Source organism: Colossoma macropomum, unplaced genomic scaffold (genome assembly GCF_904425465.1).
Source record: "Colossoma macropomum unplaced genomic scaffold, Colossoma_macropomum, whole genome shotgun sequence".
NCBI lineage: Eukaryota > Metazoa > Chordata > Actinopteri > Characiformes > Serrasalmidae > Colossoma > Colossoma macropomum.
Window position 1 is genome coordinate 33,996,644 of NW_023494785.1, and position 13,868 is coordinate 34,010,511.

The 13,868-nt window shown below is 39.6% G+C and overlaps 1 protein-coding gene across 3 annotated transcripts in view; it reads right to left on the bottom strand.

Moving 5' to 3' along the window:
* agap3 (ArfGAP with GTPase domain, ankyrin repeat and PH domain 3) overlaps positions 1-13,868 on the bottom strand; it is a 168,887-nt gene that overhangs the window by 6,956 nt on the left and 148,063 nt on the right. For all 3 annotated transcript variants that reach the window (XM_036591914.1, XM_036591933.1, XM_036591923.1), the window contains exon 16: positions 12,211-12,433. In XM_036591914.1, coding sequence (XP_036447807.1) covers positions 12,211-12,433 — 223 coding nt within the window. The remainder of the gene's footprint in view (positions 1-12,210; positions 12,434-13,868) is intronic.

The window sequence follows — 13,868 nt, forward strand, 5'->3', positions numbered from 1 at the left end:
TCTATGAACCTGGCACTTACTTTTTCTTTTTCAGTTCACCTAGCCATGATGTATAATGATCACATATGAGCGTTATCCTTGAGGTTATTTACCGCAAAGTCTCCCTCGTGCTGGTTGATATCAATAAAATTTAATATCATAATATTTTCTAAACACATCATAGTATTCTGGTATTCAATGAAATTTAAGTTGGCATTAATAAAGTTAATGAGCTCCTGCTTCCTGAGTCCTGTTATTCTGTGCTAAAATAATGTCCTACAAACCTGACATGGTGTCTTCTGAGGAAACTGTTCTGTTCTATTTTCTCCTCTTGAATTACACCAAAGGAAATCTGCCGTGGAAACAAGGATGCTGCTATTTTAATGGAATAAAATTTTAGTGATGCACCAAAATATAAATCCTTGGCTGAAACCAAAACTGAACTTCAGGTGACCCCCCAGCCAAAAACCAAATACTGGAAAAAACTGGCAATAAAAAGTTTACATAAACTATACTTACTAATAATTATTACAGCGTGTAGGATACAGTATGTGCCAGGAAATCAGGAAAAAACAGAATAGTTGGTCATCTAAGGCAATGAATTCCATTGTTTAGTTATACTTTGCAGTTTGGGACAGTCATTTGTACATTTTCATAATTTCAAAAACTGACACAGATGGTATCGTAGTGCTAACAGGGACTTTCATTTCTCGTTCTGTTGTTTTGCTGTATTTGCATATTGAATTGGATGTTGTGTTTTCAAGTGGAATCAAACAACAATGCCGTCTGTAGTCACAGGTTTTCAAATAGCATTAGAACTAACTGCTTTGAAAGACAAGTAGTAAGTAAGTAGTAAATTTGTACTGAGTACTGAAAGATTTTAACAATAATAAAAGTGTTTGTTCTTCCTTACCTTGTAGTGTCTATGTTTAAGTTTTAAACAAAGACACTACAAGATCATTTTTTTTCAAAACAATAAATAAAACGGCAAAACGCCTTGAATTTTCAGGAATGTTTCCTTTATGCATCACTACGCGGTCTGTGTTGACCAGCTCGGGAGAGTGAATGGAACAGTGTTCTAATCACTTTTTCTCATTCTCACTACCATTTACATTAATTGCCAAGTCTTAGATTTGGACACCTTATTGTAGGCCCCTTTAATCTTTGTTATTTCCGGTACAGGCGATATCACCCAGCACCACCAAAAGCCCGAGAAGAGTCTGTGGAACTGCTTGGAGGGCTGCCGCCTGTGATGGACTCCTGCACTCCTGCATCCGCCACACTGATGTCAACATCTCCAGCGGCTCCTGTGTTTGGAGAAGGTATAGACGCTGGAGAAGCAGCAATAGGCGGCTCAAATGGCTCAGCCCTGGCCACTTAAAGCGGGAGGAAGAGCAGAGCGGTAATCCCGCCTCTGCCTTCTGTTTGAAATGGAGCTACCGAAAACAAACAAGGGCCCGCCGCACCGAGGGCTGTGGGAGAAAGCCGAGAAGCCTTGAAAAGGACACTTCCTCTCGGCAGGAGGAAGGAAAATAAAATGAGATGCTTTAGCATGTCAAAAGGGAGAGAGAGCAAGGGAGAGAGAGGGAGGGGTCGGGGGGGGAAGAGAGAGAGAGAGAGAGAGAGAGAGGGGGAGAGGGGGAGAGGGAGAGAGAGAGAGAGAGAGAGAGAGAGAGAGAGAGAGAGAGAGAGAGAGAGAGAGAGAGAGAGTGAGGACTGTAGGAAAAAGAGTGAGGAGACAGAGAGGACACTCTCCGTGGGGGTGGGGGGGCGAGGGGGGTTGTTACATTCAGGAAATCAAGCCGATGGCTACCCCCCTTAGATACACACACACACACACACACACACACACACACACAGAAAACAGCCTGGTATAGATGCTTGCTCTGAATTGCAGGGTTGCTTGGGGGACAGAGAGGGGACTCTACAGGGAGACAGAGAGAGTAGCTGACTCTGTTTCAAAGGAAAAACGTATTCATCACTTTCAGCTTGCACTGAACAGGAGCTTCATCGTTTCATTGCAGGCTGATGATGGTCTGGACACGTAAACAAGTGCTAGTGGAATACGTTTTTAATATCACGCATACAAATGTACCAATACACTGTATTATGCATATAATCAGAATGAGTTGGGAGTAAAGAAAAAGTGAAAGAAAGAAAAGAAAGCAAGTGTGAAAAGGGGCTCAATAAAGGAGGGTGAGAGGATGTGGCTATATTGTGAGGAAGTTCCAGAATGCCCCGCACCTAATAAAGTGGAGAATGGCAGAATGATTTGGCCGGCCCTGCCCAGCGAGTCAGCAACACATGAGCGCACCTCAATGCAGCAGGACAAACAGGGATAATTACTCTCCCTACACACAAACACTGCAGCTTCCCCCTCTTAACTACACCCTCACTCCCCATAGAGGGCTCACTCTGGGGAAGCAGCTATTAAGGGAGGGTCAGAAAGTGGCAAGTGGCCCAAAGGGTGAGGACACAGGCCTATGACCATACTACCGTCACTTAACAGTGAAGGATCCAGAAGTTAGAGAGGAGCAAGCGCTTTCTTAGTAAGTGTGTTTGGACATGAAGAGGAAGGTAACTTCTTAATGTGCGCACACACAAACAACTAAGGTTGCCATGCTTCCAGAATGCTGGACTATGTATACAGTACAACGATCTTCAAATCCAAGTTAGTTGAAAAAACAAGAGGTTTGCCAAACTGCTCAAAAAATGATTAAAAGTTACAGAGAAAATTCTTCTAACAACCATGCAAAACCTGGTAAAACCAGAACTGTCCCCATCTGATAAGCGGTACTATGTAAGATTTTTTATGGAAAGAAGTAGCATTAAAAAGGAAACATGCTAAAATATGGTGTGCCTGTTTTGCTGTGAGTCACCCTGTAGAGCCTGAAATAATAATTTAAAAGTTGGAGGCATTGGTCAGATTTCGGAGTTTTTCAGACCACGTCTTTCTATAGCAACATCACACGCACAGGCTCCAAAAAGAAGTTCCAGCTCCATGTTTAGGTCTCAACCTCAAACAGCAGATTCATCCGCTCTGAGGAGGAGTCCAGAGCACAATGGACAATACACAATTGTTCTTCTGTGCGTTGTGTGCAATCACACATTTCCACCAGAGAGGTCTCCAAATACCCGAAACTTACAAATTATAGCTTTAAAGCTTTCATCTTTCAGAAAAAGCTCCACTCTTGCCTCAAATCTGAAAAAAAAAATCCACAGGTGCTTCTGTCCATCCTGCCACTGACAACAATCGGTCTGAAAGAATGTGTAGCTGTCAATAAAAAAGGAGAAAATTTGCACTGGAACACCGACACTGGACATCTGTCATGTGGAGTAAAGTTCTATATGGAGTGATGACTTCAAATGTATGTTTAGGATTACTTTGATCATGAGAAGCAATGATGCAACCAACTACTAAGACTGAACTTTGGAGGTGTGAAAAAAATCCTTGCAGATTTCTGAAAACTGAAAGCAAGTCTCCTGAATAAAAAAATGGAAGATGTAATGACGATAAAGGGTGGACAAACTAAATAATGAAAAATATTATCTTTAGTCTAAGTCTAATTTGTAATTTACTGTTAATATATATTTTCCAGTTTTTTCCCCTAACACTGAAAAATGAATGACTTGCACTTAATGGTCTTTTTGGCTGGAAATTTAGATAAATGACAAGCGGTCTCTGAATTTGACTTGCATACTCAATCCACTATTTAAAATGGGTTATATCTAATGCTGACTTCTTTCAGTTTTAACAGGTGCATAAGGACACATTACTGAACTTTCCAACTGTATGTTGTAGATACACAAATGGAAGCATTTCTGGCCATCTGAGGCAAAACAGCACACACAATTTGATTTGCATGTACGCAGAATACATCATCACCCTATTTTTGGCCTATTTAAATAAAGGACTGAACATCTTGTAGAGTGTTAGATTGTTTACCGTCTTCCAGTGGTGAAATAATACTGAACTTACAATACATACAATACACTTACAAAACACCAGTAGTAAACCTCCAACTCACACAGGAAATATTCAAAAGAGAGGAGGGGAGATTCCACAACTCCACCAAGCAGGGAGAGAGCACAAAAAAGCAAAAGAGAGGAATTACCAACTGCTGATTTGATTAGAATCATCATGGGTTCACATAATATTTATGTATATTCATACAAAAGTGTGTGGAAGGCAGAACATTTTCTTATACAGTACAGAGGGTTAAACTTTGAAGTGGCTTGTGCTCTTTGTGGTAATACTTTAAAACTCCCTGCTTAAGCCAATCCTTACAATGACAAGCATTAGCAGAGATTTACCTGCACTTTTTGACATCTATACAAAATTTATATGCAGACATCATGTATATGCATGTGCATCTGCAGTGAGAAAATGCCTTTAGCAGTTAAACTTAGTAATTAGTCATTCTAATCTATCAGTGGCGATTAGTCACTACAGTATTTGTGCACTTACAAGTGGCCTTGTGAGGTTTTAGTCCTATAATTGAATCTGTTGCACCTTGTTTCTCCCTATTCATTAATCAACTGTTAATCTAATTAATTAGAGTAAGTCAGGGCTCCTGGCAAGGCTAGCTATCCCAGAAGGCCTAGTGAAAAACTCCTCATTGCCTGGGTCTAAGCCACGAGCTGCTGTGAAAGGCTTTAACACTGCAATAAGAGGCACAGAGGGGCATTAGATTTGTGAACAAAACGTCTTGGAGTAGGTGCACTGGTACAACAGGGTTTTGCTGTTCAAATCCAAAGTGGTGCCCTATTAGCACTTAAACTCTGTGCGATACATGCTGGCCCAAAAACACTGGTAATCACTACACAGAAATAATCACTACAAAGAAGAGATGCAGAATTTATCATCCGGTAACAGTTATCGCTGTACTGTCTTTTGCCGTACTGATATTGCAGAACACTGCAATATGCAAATCACTCAGTGTTTTATTGTGTGCTATGAGCATCCTCACCTATTAGGCCTGTCACGGGTGATACTTAATCACCTCAGCGCAATTATTTAAGTATTTTCCATAGTTATTAGTGTTCAAAATAGTATGTTTACATCACAACAAACAAAATGTGAACTGTGTGCATTTTCTCTACATGTAAATAAAAGAAAGCAGAAAACTATTTTAAACCAACAGCCCTGCTCCTGCCTGCTCCCACAAAATTTCGTCCCAGTACCGGCCGCTCCTGCAGAAAATGTGTTTGTCTCACCCCCGCACGCAACCTAAATGTTTTGTCCTTCTCTGCCTGCAATCTTTTAGATACTTGTTTTACATCTGCGTTCGTCACGACAGTAAATGACTGCTACATGTCAGATTTGCCTGTGGTCGCTTTTAATAACATGTATTTGTCTTTATTAAGAGCACTTTCCACACGTGGCTATCTGACTGTCTGAAGGCTCTGCCATCCGCAAATACTGGCCATTTTTTTTCTAACATCAATGTGATCTGTTATAGTGCATGACACATCACAATTGAAATATGTGTCAAAATAATTGCTATGTGGTATTTCATTCACATTATGGAGCCCTACTCCACAGTGTTGTGCTCTCATGTTGTGCTGTCCCAACTCTATATCTATTCATCTTTAAAAAAAAAAAAACAAAAACAAAACAAAAAAAAAAACTTCAGCTGAACAAAATCTTTGCATTGTTAACAACTGTTTGCTAACAATGAATTACAACTGGGTTGGAACTAGTCAGCATGATCTCATTTGTATAATGCTAAATCCTTCATTGACTATTAGCAGCAGAAACATTTCAGGATCACTTTATGCCATTAACTAGATCAATTTGAAATAGTACTTACTAATGTGCATAAAGAGAATTTTTCAATGTTTTCTTTATTGTCAGTTAATAAACAAAAGTAATACATATTAATTAAGAAAGTGATGAAAAAAATTATCAAATGAAATAAAGGAATGCTTCAATACTTCAAAATAACAGCATGACTCGTACAATACTAAGGGCCAGTTAGCATCATGCAACTGAGATGCTAATTAGTCCCTGACCAACCTCGGTTCATTACAATGTAAGAAATTTTAGCTGAAAGATTTCTTTGAAGTGAAGGTACTGAATTGCGGGCAGTACAGGATGATCACGCTGGTTCTGCACTATGGAGGGATCCTAGGTAATGATCTCAAAGGAACACTTTAAAGGAAACTGTGTAGGGGAGCAGAGTTTAGGCCTTGTTTAGGCACAGCAGGTTGTGTGGAGTACAGTGAAATGGGTGAAAGGGTTAAGGCAGTGGAGAATGATGGGGAAGGGGAAGAGAAAGGGGGGAGAGGTTAGTGGTGTGATTCATTTTTATTACCGCTGCTGCCCTGTGGGGGCGACACACCGGCAAATTATTTCTGAAACAAAGTGGAGGATCGTGGTCCTCATCAGACCTGCTGCCTGTACTGGCCAACGGGCATCGCTGTGTGTGTGCACATGAGTGAGTGTATGTGTGTGTGACAGTGAGGAGCACGCTGATGAGCGATAGCTATCCACATCTGCCTCAACCTCCAGGACACAGAGTCAAAGAATGGGGGGGATGGTCAGAAGAAAGGAAGGAAAGAAGGAATGATTGAGAAACAGTGCTGAAATTTGAACAAACTAGAGCTGAGGCTATCAGTATAAGTAATCAATTAATGTACCAATTATTTTGATGATAAACTGGAGTGATCCGTTTTAAAAGTCAAACAATACAAGTTATATATACAGTACTGTGCAAAAGCTAGAGACCACCCTTCATTTATTTAATTTCCAGTCAAGTACAAGTTAATTCTTTTCAGGAGATATTTCTGAGGAGACTGTTTAAAATATAATACACATAAAGAAGGTCAAATTCAAAAGGTAAATAAAAGAAAAAACTGGAGTTTACAAAACTTTTTTTTTTTAAATTTTGGTAGGCCACCAAAATCATCCCCATCACATAACAGTTATTGAAGCTTTCATCTTTGAGAGATAGTAGGAAATAAAGCTCTGAAAAAAGGGTTTTTGTCCATCCTTCCAATTGTGAGAAGACAACAACACTTTGAGTCTCAAATATTGTGTAGCTGTCAAGAAGCTGTTACTGAGAAAATAAAAGAGACAAAAAAACATGCTAGTTTTCTCAGAACAATGGACTGGCCACCCCAAAGTCCAAACCTCAAAATCACTGAATGTGTTTGGGATTACTTGGTGTGGAGAAGGGGGAGTTGCCGAGCGTCAAATGCAGGACAGAGAAGCTGGTCGAACCAGCGGGCTAAGTAGCTGATGATATTCACCTGTGCCTTGTTTCTGCCAGCCTACTTACAGCCATCTCTTTCCTCAGTGGGTGGCAGAGCCCAGAGAAAGGACGAGACCGGTGGACACGGGAGAGCAGAGCAAAGCTGAGGGAAGCTGAGGGAAGCTAAGAAAAGAAAGCAAAAGAAAACAAAGGGAGAGACTTAAAAGTCCCCGCGAGTGTCTTGTCTTATCTTGTCTGTGGGCTGAAAAGCGTGTTTTTTCTGTTGTGTAAAAATAAAATGTCTCCACACCTGCTCCCGGTGTCCTCAATCCACCCATACATAAAGTTGTTACACTTGGATAATGAGATTGCGATGGGAACGAATGCAGACATGAAATAAATACTGAAAAATGTATATCATGTATACATGTTGAGGCTTCTCTGTAATTTTTGGTTAAATATAAGTTTTCTGCTTTTTCCCCCTCATGCTGAAAAATGAATAACTTGTATTTAATGTTCAAAGATTCCAGAATACTTTTATGGAAAAAAAGATAAACTGAAATGAGATTTAAAAGCGTGGTTACTTTATAATTGACTGTTTTTTGATAAAGTAATCAAGTTTAAACAAGTAATCACAGTCGTACAGTAGAGAAAAAGAGAGAGAGAGAAAGAGAGAGAGAGAGAGAGAGAGAGAGAGAGAGAGAGAGAGAGAGAGAGAGAGAGAAAAACCAAAAGAACAAAAGAAGAGAGAGAGAAAAAAGAGAAAGGATATAGAGAGAAAGAAAAGGGAAAAAAAGAAAAAGAAAAGAGAGGCTAAAAGAAAAAAGATAGAAAAAGAAAAAGAAGAAAAGAAAGAGAGAGAGAGTGAAAGAGGTAAGTGTGGGAGGGAATAAGTGCAAGACAGAAAAAAGTGTAAATCTCTCTCTGCACTTCCACACGCAAGTGTCAGGCAATTAGACCAGACTTACAAACACACAACTGCCAACTGCTAATTTAAGACTTACTCCCTTCTATCACATAGCCTCACACACTCTCTCTCTCCCTCTCTGTCGGTGTGAGTGTGTGTGTCTCTCTCTCTCTCTGGTCACATAAGATTTATGACCGCAGACTAATTTATGACACACACTGAGTAAATCTATCATAAATCTATCAATCTGCTTAATGGATGACCTGAAGAGCTCCTTGATCGATTGGTTCTATTCGTCAAAATAATAATGATAATTAATTATATTAAAGCCTGACACCACAGCAGCTGAGTTAAATTCATCTGTTCACCTCCTCTTCTCTGAAGGAAAGAGATCAGCTATAACAAGAAAATAATTAAGCAGTGTTACAAAAAATAATTGGCAATAATTTTATGGCCTGTAGTGAACGGCATCTGAAATTCACTAGTAGGAGACACATTTCTGTTACTGTGTCCCATTCAGCGCTGATTCAAAAGTGCACAAATGTTCTACTTTTATTTAACAACTAATCACTTGATTTTTATCATTGTGATATGAGAGGTGCAGTTCAAAAAACGTTTATTACTGCTCCAGACTGCTAGCTAGCTAGCATATTCTATGTTGAACTTATTATTGAGAATAAATGAGAGCTTTAGGAAAATTATTCAGACTGCACTGGAAGGTAACTTGTCAGTGTCAGTGTGGCTGAGTTTAGCACAAGCTTCAACATGAAAGCAGTTTTGAGTGGCTTGAAATCCTTCATAATGCCCCCTCCCCTTTAGTTGAGGTGAAACACTGACTTTTGTATTCTTACCGATTAAAATAATCGACAGTTGCAGCCCATTTTTGATGCTTGTTTTTAAGTGAAGTGTTTCAATTGAAAATAGCTCATTTAAAATTCAGTTTTTAAAGCAGAAATATCAGACTGATATTGGTATCAGCTAAAGCTCGAGGTTTCAGTATTGGTATTGGTATTGGATAAGAAAAAGTAGTATTGTACCATCTCTTATCAGGACTCTTTAAAACATTTACAATACTTGAAATGCATCACAATAATTTGTTTTTCAGAGGTTCAATAAGTTGGAACAAAAAAAAAGAACAAGTGGTGCACTATATTGAAAAATATGATAAAAACACTGATTTTTAGTCGACATTTCACATACTGCACTGCACTGAATCCAATTAAACAGGACTAATTATGCTCTCTTTGTATGATCTATGCAGATAGTACTCTTTATGTACCGACAATATCCATGATATGGTTAGATAAGCATACTGTTACATAATGGTACAATTCATCACAATAGCAATATCATCATGTTGGTCACCTATGACTATAAAGTTCAGTCTGTCTTTCACTCAGAAGGACTGTCATCAACATGTACTCTATTCTAATGGCAAATTGTCTCAAGAGCAAGAGAAAGGTAGTCTAGGCTGAAAGAATGTGTTTTCCTTAAGTTACAGTATGTAAGATTTGGGGATTTGGAGACGTCTCTGGTGGAAATATGTAACGTGCAAAACCCTTTGTAACATCAGATGTACTTCATATCTCTTCCCCCAGTGGATGAATCTGATTATTGCAAGCAATTTTACATTTGAGAACTAAACATGGAGCTGGACCTTCTTTTGAGTCAGTGTATATGACGTTAACACATTAAAACATATGATGTGGTCCAAAACACTTAAGATTCAACACTTTGGCTTAAAAGAATTGCTGCTTCTGGCTCAGTAACGCTACTTCTTTTAATTTTATCAAAAAAATCTTACATAGTGCAGCTTCAGGAAGAACGTGTGTACCTTTATCACCATAATTCAGAAGGAAAAAAGTAGATTAACAAATGAAATGTAATTAAAATTCAAATGTTTTCTACAAAGGCAGTGTATTAGGATCATGTTACTGTGCAGTGTTTATTATCACTGTTATGGCAGTGGCTTGTGGAACTAAGTCATCAGCTCAGTAGTTTAAGAAATGAGCTCAGACACTTAGTGCTTCTGCAGTCACCATGCTGCTACATGCCAACTCTGTGACGAGCGCTAAATCAATTTGTCAGCAGGACACTAACAGACCACGCAATGGCAAAACAAGCACTGGACTAGGAGAGACCTTTAAGAGACCTTAAAGGTGACGTAAGCAGAATTAGATCTATGACTATCAGGAACTTAACAGTATTTTTTGTTCTTTAAGTATTGAGTGTAACACAGGAAAAAAAATTTGAACTACAAATTTTCTCAGTCCTGGTCCTGGAGGCCCACCTGCTCTGCACTGTTTAATGTTTTGCCCTGTTTTCAATACACCTGATTAAACTAATCAGCTAATTAAGAAGCGCTTCTTGAGCTGAAGGGGTTGTGTTAAAGCAGAAACACTAAAACATGCAGGACAGGTGGCCTTTGGGACCAGGACTGAGAACCACTGGAGTAGAGGAACATCTTCCTTTTACAAAAGCTGGGTCATGCAGGGAACTTTTTTCACAAGCCAGTCCTGTAACAAGCAGCTGCTAATGTACAACAGAAACTTGAAAACATGCTACTTGTTGTGGCTGAATAAAGTTCATTAAATAATATGATTTAAACTCCTACTAATTCCTTTGTATTTGCAGTTGTGATGTGGACTAGAGCCTGAGTGATATATCGGCTGATGTTGTCCTACAGTTTTATTGGTACCAACAATACAGTCGTATGCAAAAGTTTGGGCACCCCTGGTCAAATGACGTTTTGTTGATTTTCTAAGTCAAAATAAGTGAACACGTCCTCTAAAGGGAACACACTGCTGCATGATTTAATGCACAATTATTGTTTATTTGCTGAATTAAACAGTAAAAAATAAAATAAAACAAAAGTTTGTTTTATTTTTTTTATGTTGTTAAACTCAGCAAATGTGCTGTTAAGATTTAAGAAAAATGCCATATTCAAGTTCCCTCCAGAAGACGTGTTCACTTATTTTAACTTAGAAAATCAACAAAACCTGTAATTTGTGTGAGGGAGTTCAAACTTTTGCATACAACTGTACTTTTGCCAAGCCAAAGCTTACACGGTTGTGTCACTTAGCAACCCAATATGAGACTCCCCCTGTTTAAGTATCACAGCAATACAGGCTAAACTGATGAATCTGAACACTAAACACCAACACAACGGAAGGACAATCAAATCAGTCTGTAAATCACTGTTTAACTACTATAATATAAAAAAATAAAATCTAAAATATAGACTAAATACAAATTTGTCTCGGCCGATATTATAGGTTGACAGAATTTTAGGCCTCTAAGGCTCCTAAGGCAATACATAGTTAAAACACTCAAGGAAAGCAACTGTGTTCCAAAATTCCAAACATATACTGCCCTACAACATGACTCATGACTGAAAAGAAGGAAAAAGCATTGATTACCCACCATGTATAATCACTTACAGTGTATAGTCACTTTGGCTAAGGAAAATCAGTTATGACGTTAATGAGATTTTCATTTCTGACGGAGTGGGAGAGCAGGGAGTGAGTGAGTGAGTGAGCGGGGGACGGCTGCAGGATGCCGTGAGCCATCAGAGTCTCCTGACAGTGAAAAACATTCACTCCCCCGGCCGCCAGCCAGTCCTGCCGACTGGAGTGTGAGAGGGGGATATCAGCATCAATAATCTTTCATCAAGTCAAAAGCACTCGGCTGCTCCCGCCGCACAGGATCTGTTCAATAGACAACTAGGAGACTCCACTCAGAGAGAGAGAGAGAGAGAGAGAGAGAGAGAGAGAGAGAGAGAGAGAGAGAGAGAGAGAGAGAGCGCGCAGGAGAGAGAGACCTCTGTTCATTGAGTGGACTGTAACATCCCTTTTAAAATCCCTTTTTTAAAACTCACACATGGTCAGAGATACAAACACTTAGGCCAGCTGTAACGCTCACTCTGTGCTGACCAGACCTGAGGTGTTTTGATGATATCAAATCAGATGTACTTATTCAGATGCAGAAATGCAACATTTTCGCTCTCTGTTCTATTTTTGTGAATTTTCGCAGGCAACACAAACTAACTGGACCAGCAGTCTTCCTGTTCATCCAGCTGCTGGATAACTGCTGCTAATCTAAAGGACTGTAATCAATGACATGGTTTACCTGGTGCTGTCGGCTCCAGGCTTGGTGTAGCCCTCCAGAGCCCCCTCCCACACACTGTTGGCCATAGCGTTACCGATGGCAGTCATAACCATGCTCAGTTCTACGGGCCAGTCGTCCAGGTCCAGAGAGCGCACACGGGACAGGTGAGTGCCCAGATTTCGGTGGATCCCTGAGCATTCGATGCAGATCAGAGCACCCAGATTCAGACTTGCCCAGTCTGGGTCTGCAGGTCGAATTGACAGAAGAAATATAGCATTAATACTCAAAAACTGTGCTTCACATTCCATGTATTCCAGCATTTTTCTGTCCACAGCATATGTTGCTACATGACACCTTAGATGCACCTGATTAGAGTTACATTAAATGGTACATGGATGTGCAATACATAAATAATACAGAATAATGAAAATCCAGAATAGTGACTTAGAAATAGTGCCCAATCTTTAATATTTCTTCTTCATTTTAATTTCTCTTTGTTTTAGTCTTTTTTTGTTCTAAAACTTTGTTTATTTCCATGTTTAAAGGAAGAAAATTTCAGATTTTCAAAGTGATCCCACTGTATGTTCTTAAAAGGGAATTCCACTGATTTTGCAAGATTTCTGTATAATTCAGTCATTGACATATGAGCAAAATCATTTAGAGCAGTCTGATGTGAAATGATTCATTGTAAAGAAACCTGCCAACTTAGATTTCTTTACAGTGGATAAGTTTTATTTGGGACTATTTGCCTCACTGAGCCCTACATGTACCCCTCAGCCGTGAATGGCTTTTAAAAAATATATGTTTTAGGCCAAACCCTTAATGTAAAAAATGTCTCAGACATCAGGCAGCATGTTTGTAACCATATAATGGTAGAACTTTCTGTGAGGTAGCTTTCAGAAGCAATGAACACTTCAGACGTCTGGTTCCTATCACCACCTGTGAAACATTCTGACTGGGGAGGTTTCTCTAGAACGGAGCATTTCAAATCAAATTATTCTGAATGACTTTTTTTTTCATCTTACTCATTTTATTATGCAGAAATAAAAATGGTGGAATACTACTATGTTCATAATTAACAACAGTATTAATGTTAATATTAGACACACAAGGTGTATTATGCATAAGTTACTGTATGTATATTACTGTACCCATAATAATAGACTCTATGGGAAATATCAGCAGACATTTAAAATTTAACAGAATCGGTCCATCAACAATTGCTGCAACAAGCAGGTTACTGGTTGAATAGCAAGGTCACACCCAATAATCATACAATATAAAGATTTCCAGGGGCTCTCGAGTGGCGCAACCGTCTAGGCGTTGGCCCTATCATCAGGAGATCGCAAGTTCGATCCCTTGTGATGCTACAGCCATCCGTGGCCAGGAGTCCTAGAGAGCACATTTAGCCTCACACTCTGGGTGGGTAGGATGGGCCCCCCCTTCTCCTCCCCCCATCACTCAACCTGATGCTAGTCAGCGCAGGCGTCTGTCAGCTGACGTAGCAGATCTAGCGGTTGGCGCTTTCCTCCGAGTGCGTTTGGCTGTCCAATGACGTTGCGTGAGCGGCAGTTCGAAAAGATACGGTGGCTGACTTACAGGTCTCAGAGGAAGTCTGTGTTAGCCTTCGCCCTCCTAGTGTTGACAGTATCGTGTGATTGGGGGAGTCCTAACTAGCG